A 22544-nucleotide genomic window follows, 5' to 3' on the forward strand; every position below is an offset into this window, starting at 1 on the left:
ACAACCTGAAACTCATTAAATAAATCTGCTGAGATTGTCGCACGCACGAAACATTTTTTTCCTATTTTCTCGGTAACTTTGTCAGTGCCTCCCGCTGATGTTCTTTCCAATGTTAGGGAAAGTAGTCACACAAAAAAGATGAACAACACAAAAAACAGTCATCGTCGCCGTCGCCGGCTTCGCTGCCATGGCCACATGATTTGCATAAGAAGTTTTCCTTCCGGCGTGCCAAGTTGGAGGCTGCAATCCACCAAAGCCCCAAGGTCTATTTTCAGGAGTCTTGAGAAAAAGCATAATCCAAGCGGCAAGGCCTAGAGAAGCGTGAAAAATTGCCGTCTCGGATGCTTCATTCCTTCGGAGAACATTCTTAATGGAAGACACGCTTTGCTGCGAACTTGACCTCGCTGCGTCCTTTACCGATTTGAAAGTTGCACCGGTCCGAAAAAAATACATTTTGAATACTTGGATTAATAATTTTAATTGCAGGGTTTCGTCAAACTTCGAAAGGACCAGCCCCTCTAATAAGCTTTAAATTGAAAATAGGGGTACTCACTAGCCTGGTACACGGTTTATATGGGAAAATACAAAAAATGGAAAAACTCTAACTCCTGTATACTTTTTGATTTCCACTTTGGTCCCATATCAACTGTGCACAATTTCATATCGATCGGAAAAACTATATTTTAGCGTCCACCATCCCTAGTTTTTCATACGATTTACTATGGGGAAATTTTGCTTCTGCAAAGAAAAATCGCTAGGAGTCACCCCTAGATCCCTAAAATTAAGTCGATGAATGATTTCTGTAGAATATTTCACGAGGAATCAGACCTCCGAAGACCGCAAACCGATGCGACGTTCGTGGAAAAAGTTATTAAGCCTCACCCGATCGATAAAATGACGAGATTTTATTATTTATTGTTATTTCTTACATGTTAAACAGCGTTGGCATCCCATTCGGTTTTCAGTCAATAACTTTTTTCACGTGCCTTAGATCACTTTGCGATCTTCGGAGGGTTAGTTCCTGGTAAAATTTCCAACAGAAATCAGTCAACGATTTATTTTTAGGGGTTAAGGGGCAACCTGTGGCGATTTTTCTTCGAAAAAGTGATTTTCCCCATAGTAAATCGTATGAAAACTTAAAATGGCTGGCGCTAAAATATAGTTTTTCCGATCGACCTGAAATTTTGCACAGTTGATATGGGACCAAAATGGAACTCAAAAAGTGTACAGGAGTAAAATGTCTTTTGGTGTCCCACGATATTACTCACTAAACAGATTAAATTGCAGCGTAAGCCATGATTTTCTGCTTATTTGAAATATTTCCCGCTAATAATTATTAGGGGGATTCACTTAACAGCGTAAACTGATTAAACTGGTTAAACGTCGCGATCACCAAGGCAATCTTTGATTATTTCATTCGCAAAATTGTGAAACATTTCAAATAAGCAGAAAATCATGGCTTACGCAGCAATTTAATCTGTTTCGTGAATACCCCTATTATAATTCGTCTTGACAAATGTATTTCAAACCCCAGTATCGCATCAACACTAAAATACGACTTTTTTTTGTAGATTTGCAACTCTATAAGTTGGGATTCAAAATGGTGAGTCGACAAAAAACGAAGGGTTAGGTTTTGAAAAAAAAATGTATGACAGCTAACATAAATCCACGATGAGTATAACTCTAAGTGTATTTGTTTTCCAAGCGTCTTTATACTATCCAGAAACATCTTCCAAGACACCATTTCGATCTAATAAACCGTTTTTAAATTATATTTTTTTAAGAAAACTAACTAGGTTTTGATACGTCCTTTTTAAATGTTAGGTAGAGAATAATTCAAATAACATGAAAAACATTTGCAGATAAAAGCTCATACATAAGAAACCAGGGGGGCAGCAAAAGGCAAAATCCCCGTAGCTCACAACAAAAACACGTTCAAAATTGTTTATGCTGAAAACACAATTTCTTACTGATTTATTTGCTATCTTCGCGTTGTCGTGTAATTTCGAATGATTGCACCCCAAAATTTTGGTAGCCTTTTGCTAGTTTTACACGTTTTACTTAAGTAATAACTTATGGTTATGACTAATTCGCAAATGTCGTGCACATCCCAGATCTGTCAGAGTGCCCAAAAGTGTCAATTTTCCAAACATGTCAAATTCATGTGGACTACGGCACATCTATTCGTGATTGACGTCCGTGCTACCCCGCTGTAAGAAACGTTTCATTTGAAATCAAAAAGGTCGTTATCTTAATTGTGATGGTGTACACATAAATGTATGTAGGGTATTGGTTCCCTTAGACCAAGCCCACTCATGGGCTCAATCAAGCGTTTTAACGTTAAGTAGAGCCCCGAACAAAGAAGTGAACCGCACCGGTCGCTGCTAAGTAGGGCCCGAAAGCGAAAAGTTTACGTACGGTTCGTAGCAGGGCTTAGAATATAGAGACACGCAAAGTACGGTCTCTATCCGTAGGCTCGTGCGCTCTCTCGCGTTTAACTCTCTGGGTAGCGTAAAGAGGAGACGAAAGAACATGAGTATGGATTTGTTGCCAGGTAGGTATATAGTTTCTAGAGAATGATTTTCTTGTTTTGTATAGGTAGGAATTTATTTTAGTTTGCATCAAATATTTAAAATTTTCATTTTTACTTGCTTTGAAATTTTCAACCAAACAATATCATAGATCGTTACACGAATAACACAACAAATTGTCTGACATACACTGCCGTGAATCGCATATCAGTCCCATCTTTGCTGGATTTCCTATGCAAATGGGACTGATACGCGATTCAGGGCAGTACAATTGTGATAGAGTGACAATACAAACGCAGAAAAATAATAGGTTTAAATTGACAAGCTTTGCTTAAGTATGTTATAAATAATGTTTTCCCTTCTTCGCCAATTTTAGGATCATGCAAAACGAAAATGTATTGATTTTCTTATAAAAATAGTTACGATTGTTCATAATCACACCTTTAGTTTTTGATTCGGCCGATCGTTTCGAAACTAATATGTGAAGAAATGTATAGTGATTCAGTGAGTTTTTCTATTTTAACACGTACATGTTTGAGCCGGGGTTGCTACGCAGCAAGTAAAGTTTGGTTTCGCACATTTAGAAAAATGTCCAAATAAATAACTCGCGAAGTTCGTTCCGACAAGTTCCAAAATTATCGTCATCCGTCGCAGATTCCGGTGAGAAGATGTGCGTATTTTCTAACCCGGAAAGATACCATTTGACGGTAATAAGTGACCACAAGGTTTTCTTTCTTCACTTTCCGGGCTGAGATCCCCCGCTTTGAAAGAGCTGTGCCTCGCCTTTTATTATTCCCGAATAGAAATTGTAATGTAGAAAACATTAGCATACATCTATAAAACCTTAACATTTAATGTATATCGTTGTTCTCCTAATGTACTCAGACTTCAATGTAACATCTAAGTACACAGTAATACATAAGATTTACATGTAACATTGAAGTCAAACTTCAATGTGATGTTGAATTTGACATCATATAACATCCAAAGACAAAATATTCAAATGTTACATCAAAATCAAATGTCATATCGATTTCAACTGTTGCTCACTTGAAACATCAGACTACATCTAACGACAGACAAATGTAATGTAACATTAGAATCAAACATCATATTGATGTCGAGTGTTGCTCACTTGAAACATCAGAAAACATCTAACGACAGATGATTGTAATGTTACATTAGAATTAAATGTCATATTGTTGTCAACTGTTGCTCGCTTAAAACATCAGACTACATCTAACGACAGATAAATGTAATGTAACATTAGAATCAAACATCATATTGATGTCGAGTGTTGCTCACTTGAAACATCAGAAAACATCTAACGACAGATGATTGTAATGTTACATTAGAATTAAATGTCATATTGTTGTCAACTGTTGCTCGCTTAAAACATCAGACTACATCTAACGACAGATAAATGTAATGTAACATTAGAATCAAACATCATTTTGATGTCAAGTGTTCCGCACTTGAAACATCAGCATACATCTAACGACAGATGGAAGAATTTTACATTAGAATCATACATCACGTTGATGCCTCAATCATCAGAAAGGATTCAGCTGAGCTCACTAATTTGACGTTTGAGCGGTGCCGTGTTTACAGAAAATGAACATGTTTCCATAGCCACGACGCCGCTCAAAAGTCACTTGTTTGACACACGTGCATTTGTGCAACGAAAGATAACTTTCCCCACACGTGTAAAATTCATAACACAGGAATGCATGATACCTACACAAAATCGACCAAATTCCGTTGGACTTTATGTAAAACACAAATTTAAAATCAGCTCGTGCATCAACATAAGCCTGTATTTTGCAATAATTTAGGCATGGCAATAATGTTTAGTATACCGAAAAAACAAAAATTCCACAAAAATGTGAGCGAACGAGCTATTTATTTTAGAATTTATGTGCGAATGTTACTCATTTTTGAGTGCCATGGAATTTTGCTGAAAATATGTGACTCTAATTCTCCGTGCACCTTCAACCACCATGTTATTATTATTTTGAAAAACAAAATGAAAAGCAGTGTTTTCGCGTCGGAAAAATCGAAAAATATCGCGTTTCGTGGGTGAAAAAGTGTTTAATAGTGCCGCGAGGAACCGGTGAAACTACGCTGGATGGACCGGCCGCGTGCGCGAGTGAATAACGGAGCAGATTATTTGAAGTGTGATGGTAAATTCGACGGGGAAATTTTTCTTTACTGTCTTTGGCTTGCTCCCGACTATATGCGATCCGGTCGTTTGCACCAGGACCGCTTGCCGGGCGATAGTAAACCCGATGTGCCAGATAGATTACCGGACCAAGCTAAGTATTTTATTTTTATTTCCAGGGAAATCCCGTCCCGCCGCAGTTTGCTGCCATTTTCAAGCGGCACCAGGCAGTGAAGCTGATTGCGGGATTCAGGCAGGACTGTGCAGTACGGAAGCACTTCGTTTACCTCCAGGGATTCGGTCAGGTAAGTGCATGGTGTGGTTCTACCTCGGTTCTACCTCAGGTGTGGTCACGATCGTATTATCGTGAAAAATAGTCAGCGTTTGTTCATTTAGTGAAGTAGGGAGCAGGCAAATAGGTATAATTTGAAAGAAAAAAACGATCAGGCACCCTCCGGATGACTCTACTGTGGTGTAATCCGGGTTATTACTATTTTTGGCTTTATTAGTAGGCAGAATTTCAGCTCGAGGCTGGTTCACCTCCAAAATTGATTCTCCCATACACATGAAACGGAAATTTCAGCATTACTTGAGAAAAAAATCAAGCAAATGGAATCAAAGTTGGCATGCTGTGAGTTCAAAAAGTAAGGAATATTTTTACGCGCCGTAAGACCCTTCCCCCTTTTGGAAAGGGGGGCTCCCATATAAATGAACTGGAAATTTCTGCATAAATCGAAAAACAATCAACTAAATGGAACCAAATTTGACAAGTGTAAGTTTTAGAAGGTGAGAAATGTTTCTATGGTGGTGGTGGTGGTGGTGGTGGTTCCTTGGAAAGGGGGGCTCCCATACACATGAAATGGAAATTTCAGCATTACTTGAGATACTTTCTAGGTATTTCTACAGAAATTCTTCTAGGAATTTGTTAAGAAAGCTTTCCTGGGATTTCCTAAGAAATTCCTTATGAGATTGCTTCCGGAATTCCTCATCAGGTTTCTTCAGGAATTGGCTTCTTTAGCTGTGTTGAGATAATTCCATATTCTGAATCTACATGCCAAACTGAGCCGAAATCCAAATTTTCATGAATTTTGGTGCCCGGGAAACTATTTAAAAATTAAGTTTGTATGAGAGTGGTTTGTCTGATCACCCCTCGTTGCATTTTCTACTGGGCGGAGCTGTCAAACAGTTGCCCAGCTGTCAAAAGGTGATTTCGAATAATGTCTTAGAAATTGATTTTAGGTATCGAAATAAAGTTCTAAAAATCTGAATAAAATCATAGTGACTCAGAAAAAGGTGATCTTTTGTATAAAATCAAAAAATAAATATTTTTTCAAAATTTAAAAACTTAATTCCTCAAGATTTTCCTCCAGGAATTTCTTCAGCAATACCTCAAGGGATTTACTCTGGAATTCTTGCAGTGATTCTATCAGGCATAACTTCATTGATTATTTTAAAAATTCCATCAAGGATTCCCCTAGGCCCTATACATATGTGTGAAGAATTAGCGTAAGTTAAAATTCACAAATAAAACGATACTTAAAAAAAATCTTTATACATAGGTTTCCTTCAGAAATTCCTCCTGGATTTTTTCAGGAACTCCCCTAGGAATAAATCGTGTTCTTCCTCCAGGAACTGTTTTGGGACTCCTATAGGAATTCCCTTTGGAATTGATTCCGGAATTCCTCTTGGGCTTTTTTCAAAAACGCCTGCAGGAATTTCTTCAGGAGCTGCTAATTTCGCCTGAGATTCGTCCAGAAATTACTTCAGGTATTCCTCCAAAAATTCCACCAGGAATTCCCCTAGGAATTTCTACAAGAATTTATCCTGGAATTCTTCAAAGCATTCCTCCATGGATTTTTCCAGAGATTACTACAGGAATTCATCAGGAATTTCTTTTGGAATTCCCCCAGGAATTCCTCCAAAGATTTTTTCAGGAAATATTTCGGGGATTCCTCCGAGAATTCCACCAGGAATTCTCCTGGGCATTCTTTCAGGCATTTATCCAGACATTCTTCCAGGAATTCTTGCAGATGTTCCTCAAAGAATTCTTTCAGCGATTCCTTCAAAAATTCCTCCAGCTATTTCTCCAGGAATTGCTTCAGAGACTCTTCCACGAATTCCCCCAGGAGTTCTTCCAGGAGTCCAGGAATTTATTCAGGAAATCCGTCAGGGATTCCTTTAGAAATTCTTCCAGGATTTTCTCTACCAATACCTTCTAGAATTTTTCAGGGATTCCTCCAGGCATTCCAGGCATTCCCGAGATGAACTAGCCTAGGGTTAAAAATCTCGTTAATACAGACAAACAACAAATGTGGAGCCTCGTAGCCGTGCGGTTAGGGTCACCAAGCTTCTAATCGCACCATGCTGTGGGGTGAGGGTTCGATTCCCGCTCCGGGAATTTTCTTGAGAATAGTTTCTTCTCCGTATCCACTGGTACATGCTCCGTGTGTCCCTTGTCTAGTGTTAATTTTCATTCAGTCTGTGCAGCCTTTGGCTGAAGACGGTGTCCGCGTCTTTATAAAATTAATTTAAAGTTTGTATGTACCTAAATGTTTTTTTTTTCTTCGGAACCCTTAAGGTGAGTATATCACCTTGGAATAGTGCGTTACGGCGCAAGGACTACCACATTAAAATTTGATCATGCTATTTTCCTAACAAATGTAGTCAGGCTCCTGTAGGAACAATCCAGAATCAAGATTTGATATAGTGATTTTTTTTCGGTGTGTCTGTTGGTGTGTTTAGTGTTTGCTGATAATGAACATATTCTTTCGGGAGGATTCAGGTAGGTTTATTATATAATACAGGAACTATGGTAAGGTGTATAACCATTGCAAGCGTATCACGAATAGCTTATTCAATGAAATATGTTGATACAGTTTTCCTTTCCAGATTTTCGGCCACCCAGTTCTGCAGCGGTCAATATGAAGAAACAGATCAGATGAATTATGCAGGCAGCTGTTTCAACACAACCAAATAATATTTTGTGCGCCTCAACGTTCACCAAACGTATCCTTTGGAGTCTACCTTCCCACTAACAATACCCAAATTCCCGAGACACCTTGGCCTGAGCGATCGTAAAGCTATAAGCATATATGTACATCTTTCATAGGTGTCCAAAACTAACCATTGTATTGATGAGAAGTTATTATTAACTATTCGAATTTCTTTTGTTGTCCAATAGATTGTGTAAAATGCTACAAATTTGATCAAGCACGCCGTAAAATTCGTCACCCATGATTTGGCGCCTACATCAGTGGTCTAACGACTCTTCGCGTTCTCGGCACTAGTTCCAATATGTCGCTTAAAGAGTTGCCACATATGATGTTAGGTAAGCTGAGGTCAGTTAACTGACTGATGGGGCACGGGAGCTATTGCAATGATCAAAATGTATGCATTACTAAGTCATTCTAGACGGACTATCGAAAGGAAAACGAGTATTTAAGAATATAACTTCAATCTATCATGTCGGAAGTAAGGTAAGGTGCTATGTAGTTAGAGGTGTAGACAATAGGTGTATTGATGAGAAGTAGTTATTAACTATTCGAATTTCTTTTGTTGTCCAATAGATTGTGTAAAATGCTACAAATTTGATCAAGCACGCCGTAAAATTCGTCACCCATGATTTGGCGCCTACATCAGTGGTCTAACGACTCTTCGCGTTCTCGGCACTAGTTCCAATATGTCGCTTAAAGAGTTGCCACATATGATGTTAGGTAAGCTGAGGTCAGTTAACTGACTGATGGGGCACGGGAGCTATTGCAATGATCAAAATGTATGCATTACTAAGTCATTCTAGACGGACTATCGAAAGGAAAACGAGTATTTAAGAATATAACTTCAATCTATCATGTCGGAAGTAAGGTAAGGTGCTATGTAGTTAGAGGTGTAGAAATAGGTGTATTGATGAGAAGTTGTTATTAACTATTCGAATTTCTTTTGTTGTCCAATAGATTGTGTAAAATGCTACAAATTTGATCAAGCACGCCGTAAAATTCGTCACCCATGATTTGGCGCCTACATCAGTGGTCTAACGACTCTTCGCGTTCTCGGCACTAGTTCCAATATGTCGCTTAAAGAGTTGCCACATATGATGTTAGGTAAGCTGAGGTCAGTTAACTGACTGATGGGGCACGGGAGCTATTGCAATGATCAAAATGTATGCATTACTAAGTCATTCTAGACGGACTACCGAAAGGAAAACGAGTATTTAAGAATATAACTTCAATCTATCATGTCGGAAGTAAGGTAAGGTGCTATGTAGTTAGAGGTGTAGAAATAGGTGTATTGATGAGAAGTTGTTATTAACTATTCGAATTTCTTTTGTTGTCCAATAGATTGTGTAAAATGCTACAAATTTGATCAAGCACGCCGTAAAATTCGTCACCCATGATTTGGCGCCTACATCAGTGGTCTAACGACTCTTCGCGTTCTCGGCACTAGTTCCAATATGTCGCTTAAAGAGTTGCCACATATGATGTTAGGTAAGCTGAGGTCAGTTAACTGACTGATGGGGCACGGGAGCTATTGCAATGATCAAAATGTATGCATTACTAAGTCATTCTAGACGGACTATCGAAAGGAAAACGAGTATTTAAGAATATAACTTCAATCTATCATGTCGGAAGTAAGGTAAGGTGCTATGTAGTTAGAGGTGTAGAAATAGGTGTATTGATGAGAAGTTGTTATTAACTATTCGAATTTCTTTTGTTGTCCAATAGATTGTGTAAAATGCTACAAATTTGATCAAGCACGCCGTAAAATTCGTCACCCATGATTTGGCGCCTACATCAGTGGTCTAACGACTCTTCGCGTTCTCGGCACTAGTTCCAATATGTCGCTTAAAGAGTTGCCACATATGATGTTAGGTAAGCTGAGGTCAGTTAACTGACTGATGGGGCACGGGAGCTACTGCTATGATCAAAATGTATGCATTACTAAGACATTCTAGACGGACCTAGAGACGGACAATCGAAAGGAAAACGAGTATTTAAGAATATGACTTCAATCTATCAATATCTATCAATCGCAATACATATAACTGTGGTATGTAATCTAGAACATTAGAACACGTTTGTTTTTTGCAAATATGAATATCCATCTTGGTATCAAATGGTTATGTACATCAAAGAACGTAAGAAAACGTCTGAATCTAATGTTTTTTCATCAACATACATCAGAAATACGTTTGAATCTAATCTATTTGCACATCATAAAACATTTAAAAACATTTTAAATTAATGTCTGAATTTACGTCAACATACATCAGGAAACGTCTGAATCTGATGTTTTTTACATCAACATACATCAGAAATACGTTTGAATCTAATGTATTTACACATCATAAAACATCTAAAAACGACTAAAACAAATGTCAGAATTGACGTCAACATACATCAGGAAACGTCTGAATCTGATGTTTTTTTACATCAACATACATCAGAAATACGTTTGAATCTAATGTATTTACACATTATAAAACATCTAAAAACGTCTAAAACAAATGTCAGAATTGACGTCAACATACATCAGGAAACGTCTGAATCTGATGTTTTTTACATCAACATACATCAGAAATACGTTTGAATCTAATGTATTTGCACACCATAAAACATCTGAAAACATCTAAATCCGATGTCTCAATTTGCATCAATATAACGTATAATTCTAATGTTTTTTACATCTACATACATAACAAAACGTTTGAATCTAATGTTTTTGCACATCATGAAACATCTGAAAACGTCCAAATCTATTGTTATTTTACATCAACATACAAAAGAAAATCGTTAGAGTTTTATGTTTTTTGCACATCAAAAAACATTTGAAAACGTCAGATTTTGATGTTTCGGATTATTTGCTTGACATCAGAAAAACGTTTGATTTCCTGATGTATACATTATGTTACCTTGCATAAACACATCTGAATCGTAATGTTTTCTAATGTTCAACATCAGAAGTACATCAAACCTTGATGTTGATGTAAACATCGAAATTTAACGTCAGGCTAATGTAAATTTTTATTCGGGTTATTATTGACTTTTTATTATGGGGAAATTCAGTCCGAGGCTGGTTCATTCCCACGCTTCGCCTTTCGTTTTGTCGTGAATATTTCGAAAAAGGCAAAGGAGTTTTAGTTTGATTGCTGTTTTTGAAAATGGTGGTCGTCAGTGGGTGGTTTATTAAATATAAATTTAAAAATATAAATTAAATAAACGAGGCATTAGGAAGAAAGTGTGCGAAATGGGTAACTTCACCCTTGTAGAAGGGTGAATAAGGCAAAGCATAAAAAAAATCTGCGAAGACCCCATTCGAATAACACCGATCATACAGAATAGGAGGTTCGACTTTAGATCTATAAAAACAACCCAACAATAGGGGAGATCTTTCCAATATTACACATTTATTCACAGCTCTTTTATCTACATTTTCATATATGTAAAACAAATTCATCAACATGTTATCTGGATCGTTTAGTACAATATGTCCACGCATCCTTCCTCCCCTGTAAATTCGAGAAGTACCTTGCCGAAAGAAAATATTCTGTACTCGAAGTATTTCGAAGAATCATCTTTGCGCGTAAATACAACGCAGTAGACCTGGCCACTCTGATGCATGTGTCATATCTATGATATGCTGCAAGCATCAATATTGACAAGAAAAGTAACACGATTGCTTTCCAGGGTGATTCCATACTGGCTGCGTATGTATAAGATTAGATAAGAGTAGTTACGATTTTTCAAAGATGCTTTGACTGTACCTAACTCAATTCAGATATCATAGAAACACTTCAGTAATTTTTTTTTGTAAAAACAAACTTCAATCATAGCGATAATAATCTAAAAAAAATGTAGTCGAGCTGCCAAGTTTCATCAATTAAAATAGGCGGTGTGCAGGTCTGCCATATTGTAGGTTTTTCGTTATAGAAAAAGCAAGGTGTTGAATGTTAAAATACATCAATTGTTGTATGAAGTGCCAAAAAGGAGAGTGGGCTCATTATGTACTTTGACCAAGGATAAATTTCTTACGAGAAAAGCAACACGGATATCGAAGAGATGGATATTATTTTAGATAAAAATTCAACCTACAAGTCATACAGTAAGCAACAAACACATAATTTAAAAAAAAGATTGCATGAATTCCGAGATTAAATACAATCATACATTATTGGGAAAATAATATCTTTAAACGCTCAAAAACTGGTACAAATCTCCAAGAGAATTATTTATTTGAGTTCAATTTTTACTAACTGTTTTCAGTCTTATCCAAAACCTCTTTTTCAAAATATGAGCACAGGTTATTATACTGAATAAGATTTGCAGTATTACCGATTTTGGCAACAAAAAATTTTGACCAAAAATTTTTACCGAAAAATCGTTTGTATTTGTGAATGTTTTTATATTTTAGCCGTACTCTTCTTCAAAAAATCAAAATTCATTAATTTTTCGAAAATCAACAATTTTACAAATCATGACGTAATTTATGAACGTCACCTACAGGGATCGTTTTATAACTTGTGAATAGTTCATATTCAAAAAAATATAAGGCAAATTGACGTATAAAAGTTGAAAATAATCCACAAAATAAATTACCGATTTTGGCAACACCCCAATTTGGCAACATAAAATTCACCTCGTGTTGCCAAAATGGGTAAGAAACTGTAACACCATAGAAATACACTACACGCTAACCCTCAGTTACCCAGATTGATGTCAAAGCGACCCAGACTGAACAAAACTGCAGTTACTCTAAACTGAGTAATGACCCCTTTACTCAAATCTGGGTTACCGATGTTGGTGGCAAAATCTGGGTAAACGATACCCAGCTCCTCCGGGGCCTTGATTTTGTTAATTTATTTCCAAATTAGATTTTGATTAAAAAGCTCTCAGTTGCCACGTGCTATTCACTGGAAAACAGTTCCCCGGAATAATTCCACTGTTTTCCCGTCATTTATCGGCATATTTTTCGCGAAAACATTCATAGCTTCCAGCGTTCTCCTGACCGCCGCCATATTCTCAAGCCGAAAAGTGACAAAGTGCCGATTACCCAGATCTTTACCCAAATTCAGCGAATCTGGGTTTTCGGGTTACCCGGATTTTGACAACTGCTAACAGCATAAAAATCCGGGTCGAATCGACCCAGTCGATGGGTAGTTTCAGGTTAGCGTGTAAATATTGCGATGATTTACAGAAGTGCAAAAAACCAATGGTACGGATAGAATAGAGACCACCGGTGCGCAAAGGCGACCGATCATTATTTTACTCACATGGAAACGAACGACCGGTGCGAAAATGGGTGAATAACGAAATTAAAAAATCGTTAACGACGTGTTGTTGCGTGTGTGGCATTAAGCCCACCAGTGGGCTTGGTCTTAGGGGCCGTTCATAAACCATGTAGACTTTTTGGGGGAGGGGGGGGGGTGGTCGGTCTGACCAAAGTCTACGTAAATTTTTATATGGACAAAAGTCTACGAGGGGGAGGGGGTCTGAGATGGCCAAATTTTGGTCTACGTGGTTTATGAACAGCCCCTTATTAAGCATGTGGCTCCCATTTTCATCCTACGAAAAACAAAGAATTGAAGCGCTGTTTGTTTCGTTTCTTATTTTTGTATTTTTTGTTGGAAGTGAGCACGCATGAAAACAACAAAGACGAGATCAATCGGAGACGTAAGCGCTTGTTTTCGAATAGGATGAATTTGGGAGCGTGAGATTACTTATGGCATTCATACCCTAAGGTTTCAAAAACTTTGTTTTCAAACGATGGGAAAACTGTTGCTTGTTCCACCTGTAAATGATAGTATACTTCGTGCACATTCTGGGCGATGGCTTACAAAAAAAAGCAGAATGGTTTTTCGTTTCAAAGAAGACCCATCAGATTTCAAATATGTTTCAATGAAAACCGCCATAAATGCATAGAGAGATAGCGTACACTCACCTTTCGCTTTGTGATGGTTGAAATGTAAGTTTGCCAGCAAAAACAGTCCACCGATGATTGCACTCTGCATTGTCCTGTTTTCTGTTTAATTGGATTTGCACGTTTCGATTAAGCTATGCAGCGGCGGATGCATTTTCTATTCTCGGTAGGTAGGATGTCCTTTGAGTTCAATTTGTTCGCGATTTGACGGTTTTATCCTGGAATCAGAAGAAGAAGAAAAAAAAACAGATTATGGGCATGTATCCACGTTTGGATATATAAATAAAATAGCAAACAATGTAGATCGCCGTGTGGCTGGCGGCTGAGAATAGCACTACGGGGCCCTCAAGACCGGATTTAGTGGAAAAGGAGGAGCGCATTATGGGGAAAGCGGTGGCCAAAAATCGAACAATTCACTTGCTTCGATTGACGTGTCTTGTAAACCATTTGATAGCCAGATAGTTCAAACCAAAATTCCCAAAATTTCAGCCTTCTTTGATGGAAATTCATTGCCCCACAGACATCAGACATCGAAAAATTGAGGAAATCGTAGAAAAAATGCATTTTAAATAAATGCAATTCTCTCAGTGAATAAAGGTTCAAATTTGGAATTAAACTCCCTGGTGGAAAGGTTATTGTCTAAATTCTAAAATGGATATGTTGGTAAGGGCAAGGTTTTTGGAGTTCATATTTTCCCGAACACAAATTTAGATGTTCGTCAAAAGGATCTGGTACTTGTTGCTTGCTCGCTAGGCCGTCCCTTATTTTGCAAAAACTGGGAATGTTCTAAGTTCGTTAGTGGAAAATGATCATTTTAGCTAAGAAATGATCGTGTCAAAATGTGAAGTCCGTATCTCAAGGCTAAGTGGTCCCTCAAGGGGCTTAAAGTTGTCAAAAATTGTATGAGACTAAAAAAAACATGAAATTTTTCTTTGACGAAAAAATACGCAATTCTAAGCATATTTTTGGCCCTTTAGGGTCCTAAAATCATCGGTTTTAGTAGAATAGCATATTTTTTTCGTCTAAAAAAATTTCATGTTTATTTAGTCCGATACTATTTTTGACAACTTTAGGCCCCTTGAGGGACCACTGAGCCTTGAGATACGTCAAATTTTGACATGATCATTTCTGAGCTAAAACGATCATTTTCCAGTAACGAGCTTATAACATTTCCATTTTTTTTTTTTGCAAAACAAGGGGCGGCCCATTGCTCACTTGCAGTAGACATTAGTTAACAATTGGTTAAAATAGGGATAAGTTTTTGCATGCTTATAAATAATAATAAAAAAAGAAAAAAAATATAAATAATCAACTTTGATTAAGTTACCTAAAATTGTTTACCTAAGATGTATAAAACGCGTAGAATGCGATGGATCAATTCAGTCGAGTCAAATACAAGACGACCAGTTAAGGTCGAATTACGTATCTGTCAAAGGATGCAAATTCTTAGTGAAATTTAAAAGAACAGTACTAAACCCGATCTTTTTTATTTTTTTTCTTCTTCTTCTTTGTGGCTCTACGTCCCTATTGAGACTGGGCCTGCCTCGCTTCAACTCAGTGTTCTTTGAGCACTTCCACAGTTATTAATTGAAGGGCTTTCTTTGCCTGCCATTGCATGAATTTGTATGTTGTGATGCAAGTACAATGATACACTATGCCCAGGGAGTCGAGAAAATTTTCCTTTCCGGAACGGGAATCGAAGCCACCGTCTCCGGATTGGCGATTTAAGGACATAGTTGCAGGGGTTTCAAAAAGGCAGCGAGTATGGCAGCCACTCACCCCTTACACCTTTCCTCCCCTCACCACAGTCATTGAGTAGCACGGAGGTAGGCGAACAAATTATCCAAATTTTTCTTGCTTACCTTCTAGAAATGTACTCATGTTGTTACTTGTTGTTGCCAAGTATAATCCCTGTCCGTCGGGAAGCACTACATTGCACTTTTCACATTATTTTCACAATTTCGTGCCAAAATGTTAGCACTCACTGAACTTTTTATCGTACTTGTCGAAGTCACCCATTTTTTAAAATCACTTTTTATTGATCTTTCAAACAACGTAGTACTCTGAAAAGTTGATCGATTATTAAAAACTATTCACACTTTCAACTAATCAATCGTTTGTCGTGAAAAACCAACGCGTTTTCCACTTTCGTGGTCGAAAACCCGAATCGCCAGAATGGGAAAGCGTACCGTGAAACTGAGTGGTGTTGTTCAACGTAGGGTAAAGTTGATCAAACCACTGTACACGTTTATCGCGAAACAAGGCTGTATTTCTGCCAATATATGAAACTATTTTAAATATCATACGGTTAATGTAATTGCAATGGGAAACGGGACCATCGATTATTACTCATTCATTATATTTTAAGTTAAGCATCATTGGGTCCTGATATGGCCTGTTGATGAAATATAACAAATAAAAAAAAATTACTTATGAATTAAAGTTGCATCTATTAGTATCACCCCATGACACGGTAGTTTTCTACGGTCAGAGAGAAAGCATGCGAGAGTAGAGAGGAGAGAGTTGTCAAAAAAAACGTAAATAAAACGGCGCACAATGGGATTTATACTGACAGTATTGGGTAAAGTATGAATTTTGTAGTGTATTAGACTAGCCTACCTGACAAGTATTGAGAAACCTTGATCTCAAGGGATGTATACCTGATGTGATGAGATACCTTGTATGGTTTTGACAGATAGTTAGCTAGCGAGAGGGACGAGCGGACGCATATTACAAATTCAAATAAATTTCAAAATGTTTTATAAGAAAAAATGTGTCGGTAAGCAGATTAAATAATTCAATGAGTGCAAAACAAATCAAAGAAATATAACTGCTATTTTAATATGGCTCATTTCATCAGATTTGTTTTTGCTTGTTTGACCAAGTTACACTTCACTGTGTGGCATCTGATTTGTTTGTTTTGAGTGGGTGGTTGAGAAGGTGATTAGAGCGAGATCCAAGCTTATTGTTATGATCTCAAGCAACCTTCACCTTAAAGCTTTAACCACTAGGCTTACAGGAGATCTCACTTTTTACTTATGAAGTTACATTTTTAGTATGATCCGTTTGACGGTTCTCTAGATTTGTGTTCGAGAAAATTTGAGCTTTGTTCTCCAAAAACCTTATCTTTAAGGTTACACTGTTAATTAAAATGAGAAAAAATGGGCAATTATTTAAACATAAACTTTTTATGCCTAAGTTGGACTATATCTAACGAGCAGGGCCGAGCTCTTTCCAATGACCACCACCACTGTTAAAATGGGGTAAAAATAGATTGAAAAATATCATTCCATATATAAACTGTATCAATTCAACTGGACTAAAATGTTTTCATTTTTTTTTCACGAAACCCTTGTTTATATTCTCAATACATAGGGGAATTCGGGGCATAATGAACAACGGGGGCGAAATGGACACCCAATTTTCCACTGTTGAGGAAAATCGGTTGGAAAAGTCGGAAAAACAATTTAGGAAATCCGCAAAAATCCCTATAAAATCCCTATAAAATATTTTTGAGCGTTTAGGATAGAGACGAACCAGCCAAGGGCTGAAAGTATCTTTAATAAAGATAAATCAATAAATTTTTGAAAGGCAATTACATAAGCTATATTCTAAGAAATTTTCAAGATGTGGGTTTTCTCCGTTCCTGAGTCATAATCAATTTTATTGAAGTTGTCTAAATATTGGTTGATTTTTGACAGTCTCAATTATTAATTTGCACAAAACTGTTCATAACTCAGGAACGGAGGAAAAACAATATCTTGAAAATTTTACAGAATAGAGCTTATGTAATTGCATTACAAAAATATTGTTAATTGGATTTTTCCAGACTTCCAAAATAGTTTTCCGACTTTTCCAACCGATTATCCTCAACATTGGAAAACTTTTTTCATTTTGTATTTTTTTTATTCCTGAGAAAACTTGCTAACGAATCACAAAAAAAAAAACATTGTCTTAACGATGCTTCGTTCTTAAGTTATGATTTTTCAAAGAAAACGGTTCATATAGCACATCTGGTCAATTCCCACAACTTTTGATCATAACTCAGGAACGGAGAAAAACCACATCTTGAAAATTGCATAGAATTTAGCATATGTTATTCCTCAATCTAATAAGAACCTAACCGTTAACGGTGCCTGTGGAGTACCAGGGCACCCTACACAGTATTTTGCTCTTCCATTGTTTAGCGGAGCAATGACGCAGTGGAGTTTATTTGTCTCCAGGACAATCGTATATTTTTCTTAATTCTCAATTCCGAGGCTAATAAAAGTGGGTATATTATTTTTTCACGACAGGAATGGAGTTTGTACAGGTAAACCTTCATCACAGACAAACAGACATATCACTTCGAACAAAATGCGATAAAAATCATCGCCACGCAAACATAATCGCCCAATGCTAATTATGCTGCCGTACGCAAACCCACTGAGTAGATGGCGGTAGTGAGCAAACGTCAAACAGGAGTAAAAACGATGCGAGCGCCATGAGCGAGAGATTTGCGAACTACGGAATATTTGAATAATTCGTTAAAAAGGGAAACGATGGGAAGTGAGTAGAGTGAGACGTCTGTTTGCCTGTGCCTTCATCACGCAAAAGGTGCTTCTCCTGTGTTGAGTCAAAGGTTTAAAAAAGAAGGTCTGGAAGTGGCGCTTTTTCAAGAGCCATGGTCCAATAAACGAAAGATTCTTGGAGTTCTGACACAAAACAGTAAACTATTTTATGATGAACAACAAAATTCTCCCAGAACTGCTGTCCTAAGGACTGTTCAATTTATAAAACGGACAACTTGCTTGTGCGATATCTTTTTTATTTTTCAATAAAATCATTATCAGTTTTTTTGCATTACTTTCTATAGCTATTCTCAAATGTAGGAAAAATATAACATTACGCAAAATGTTCTTCACTGTATAACTGAAGCGGTTTTCGTAAAACATCAATAAAACCCCATTTCTTGAAATTCGACATAACTTTTCACATACTTAACATGCACATTTTCATCAAGTTTTTAATGTATTGGAATCTTATACTATTCTACTAAAGGTAAAGCTCAATAGTTGGTCAGTAATAATGCACCAAGCAGCCTCCAGCTTGATACTGTGAATTGCCTTGTTGTCATAGAAATTGTTTAAAAAAATATTTATTTAAGTCCTGTGGTGCAATAGCACAACGGATTCGACTGAAAATTTGTCCAGAGTAGTAGAATACTGCTTTCTGGATGATACAGAAGAAAAATTTACTTTTAATTGCATTCTTCATCAAAAATTTAATCCATAAAGATGGTCATAGTAAAAAAATGCATACTTTTTGCTCCATTGATGGAGATTTTCGACTCTAGCAAATCTTAAGATTATTTATTTTCAACAAAGTTGGTCCTATGTTATTGTAAACCTCATTTAATGATAATCGGATGTACAGTTTTTTTTCAACTTCATTGTTATGCAAAATTTGCATAAGGTTGCATTGTTATTTGGAATAACTTTCAAAGAACGAAACTGTTTTGATTACTGTGCCTTTAATGGCGCACAGTAACCAAATCAGCAATGCTATTAAGAAGCAGTTTTGTGCATTTAAAACCACATTATTCCTACTTTCGACTGAATGAATAAAAAAAATGTTTATTTAATATTTTCATACCCTTTTTGCTTTACAATTCAATTTTATTCAAAAAATCGAAACTCACTTAAGACTTTAATATCTCAACAACTAATTTTCCAATTGAGTTTAAATTTCACCAGAATGTTTATTACTCATGCTGCTGCAGCATGGCACATACTTTTCTGATATTAATAACAATATACCATATGTGAACAGTAATTTTATATATATTTTCAATTTTCAGCCATCGAAAAATTGACCTCATTTAACACCTGACCGATTTTCTATAAAATAAAACTTTTTTTATTCGATTCAAAAATGGTTACCATGATGAGAGATGATGTACTAAACAACGAAGCAAGGGTGGTTAAATTTGAGCTACGCGTCTTCTTTTTATAGCCTTGTAAAGTTGTCTGTTTTATAAATTGAACAGTCCTTAGTACGTAAAACCAATGTCCAATCGACCAATGTATCATACATTGGATTTATACTTGCAAAAAGAGAAATAACCTCTGAGCTGGGAAGTTCTTCTACAACAGTAAGGGCAACGAAGGGTTTCCCTCAAGAAGAAATCCTGTCAAAGCAAAGCAAAGCAAAGATAACACTAGTTTACAAAATAAAACGAAAGTCGTGAACTTCTTTCAACGACCAAAATTTTTGAAGCATAATTTAGCGCTGATTTCGAAACCGTGCTTCAAAAAAATTAAAGTAGAACAGTTTTTGAGTTTTGGCTCAATATCAAGTTTTACAACTTTTTAAAATATGGAATTTACTAAAATTCAAATATCTTGTGTTTTGTTCAACCAATTTTTAATCTTTTTCCATAAATTAAAAGCTAAATATAATACCATTCGATCATCTGAATGCAGGTTTCGCGTCATATTGATGAAAATCAAGATATTGGCGAGTTTTGGGGACGATCTCCTTAAATTTTAGCAATTTTTCCAAAAATATATGAAGAAATGTATTTTTTTTTCAATATGAAAAAAACAATTAAAAAATTCTTTCTCAACGTTTATTTGACATATTATATGTTAGTGAGTTACAGTAAAAAAATCAACTCAATCGGATCATTGATTACGGATAATGAGATGTGTGAAGTGAGCGACTTTGCTTAAAAATAGAACAAAAATTGATTTCAAATCATCAACCTTGTATGGAAAGTCGAAAAAATTTCCGCTCTACTGTCATTTTTTTCCTTCGCGTTTTCGAACTCAGGGCATGATTCTACACCAAAAACGTTCATCAGCTTACCGAGTTCAAAAATGCTGTAAACTAGTGTAACCGTACACATCGTAGTTGCTACTCCGTGATTGACCAGAACAATCGAAGTTGCACAGAGAGCCAATGAATGTGAAAGCTTGGGACTAGCTAACCATTCTCAACGTGCACAATTCGAGAGTTCAGCTATTTAAAGTCAATAACGGCGCTGGCCACGTCCTTTCGGTCATCAGGAAAGGGAAGGAATGTTAGTTCGACAACCGTTGCTACTAGAAACCGTGGAATCCACAGCATCCCCACAGTTGTCACGGGAAGGAATGGTGGTTAGTAGGGTAGGGTAAGGTGTGGATCTAGGAGCCACCTCTGTTAGGTGATATGATCCACTAGTTATATGGAAATACACGTCGCGGTCTTCATCACGATTATGATTTATTTGATCACGATGACCACTGATCCCGGATTTCGTGCTCGCGTTTCCATCGCCCTACCGTGGAAACCGACTGATCTACGATTATTGTAGCGCGATTCTGAACCCGGATTTTTCACTCGCACTTCCATCGCCCTACCGAGAAAACCGACTGACCAACGAATATTGTAGCGCGATTCTGAACCCGGATTTTTCACTCGCACTTCCATCGCCCTACCGAGAAAACCGACTCGGTTTCCCTCAAGAAGAAATCCTGTCACCACTAAAGTCGTCCTTAGTTATAGACGATCTTCTAAGAAGCTTGAAGGAAAGAAGTATCGAAGTTGTGGACTTTGCAGACGATATAGTGATTATAGAAAAATATGACGAAACTGTTTCGGAGAGGCCCAAGTAACAATGACAACTAAATAACAGCTTATTCAGCCAAAATGTTCAAAATCAAGCTTAAGAGCGGTTTATGTATTCAGCTGTTATAAAACAATAATGTTTTTTAGGGAATGCAAAGAGCCCTAAGCTATATATATTCATAGTGTATTAAGGAGGGCTTTAGCATCAACCCGTCAAAATTCGAAATTGTTCCTTTCACTAAGAGAAGGAAGATCAACCTAAGAGCTTTTCGGCTTGGAGGGATACAAATTCATCCTAGTGATCGAGTCAAATACTTAAGTTTGATTCTGGATGCCAAACTGAACTGGAATGCTCAAATTGAGTCCGTGATCAGTAAGGCAACAAGTGCGTTTTGGTTGTGCTCCAAAACTATTGGCAGAAAGTGGGGTTTGAAACCAAAATTAATAATGTTTATTTAAACTGCCGTACTCCACCCAAAAGTGACGTATGCTTCGTTTGTCTGGTGGCCAAAAACAAAAGAGGCTACCACGCATGCGAAAATTCAACATCCGGTGTCAAGTCTGGCGTCCATTGCTGTTACAAAAGCGATGCGAAGCACTCCATCGAAAGATTTAGATGCGATTCTCAATATGCTAACTTTGAACGAGTACGACCAATTAAAAGCAGAAAAGGAATTGCCCAGAGCTGCCATTCTTCGGATTTCCATATAAAATGGGGGGACAATTGCGCGTAGAACGGCAGGAAACAAGTTGAAAAGTTAATGCCAGGTGATCTTGTAGGTTACCTGAACATTTCACAATACCTCCAAAATAGGCCAGTAGGCCAGAAGAAAAATGATTTGAGACTGGATGAAACCTGTGAAGAACCGTGATGCTTCCTAAAAGTTGCACGAAACAACTCGCGTAGATTGGGAAGTTGGAGGTCCCACTGTTCGTCAAGGATCAATCAAATTCTATACATATAGTTCAAAAGATGGACTAAAAACGAGAGCAGGAATCTACGGCTGTGGTATACAAGTTTTAGTGGCAATGTGACACAATTCGATGGTGTTTCAAGCAGAGCTTCTTGCTATTTTGAAATACGGAAATATCTGCCTTGGGAGAAAATACAGGTATGCAAAAATTTGTATTTTCTCAGATAGCTTATTGACATTAAATAAGCCTACCAACCACAAGATAAAACAGACAATTTTGAGTAAACTTAAGGATCCCATACCGAAAGGAAAGACAAAAAATGTAGTACAGCCAGGTTTTTTTTTACGCGGGGGATACGTACCGCGAAAAAAAAAAAACTCAGTTCAAAATTCGAAAAACCGCGTAAAAAAAGTCTCATCATTTCTCGACGAATCATG

The 22544-nt window shown here is 37.0% G+C and overlaps 1 protein-coding gene across 1 annotated transcript in view; it reads right to left on the bottom strand.

Moving 5' to 3' along the window:
• LOC115259068 (zwei Ig domain protein zig-8) overlaps nucleotides 1-22544 on the bottom strand; it is a 186200-nt gene that overhangs the window by 136260 nt on the left and 27396 nt on the right. The window contains exon 3 of the mRNA XM_062851202.1: nucleotides 13624-13820. Coding sequence (XP_062707186.1) covers nucleotides 13624-13693 — 70 coding nt within the window. The 5' untranslated portion in view covers nucleotides 13694-13820. The remainder of the gene's footprint in view (nucleotides 1-13623; nucleotides 13821-22544) is intronic.

Source organism: Aedes albopictus, chromosome 2 (genome assembly GCF_035046485.1).
Source record: "Aedes albopictus strain Foshan chromosome 2, AalbF5, whole genome shotgun sequence".
Taxonomy (NCBI): Eukaryota; Metazoa; Arthropoda; class Insecta; order Diptera; family Culicidae; genus Aedes; species Aedes albopictus.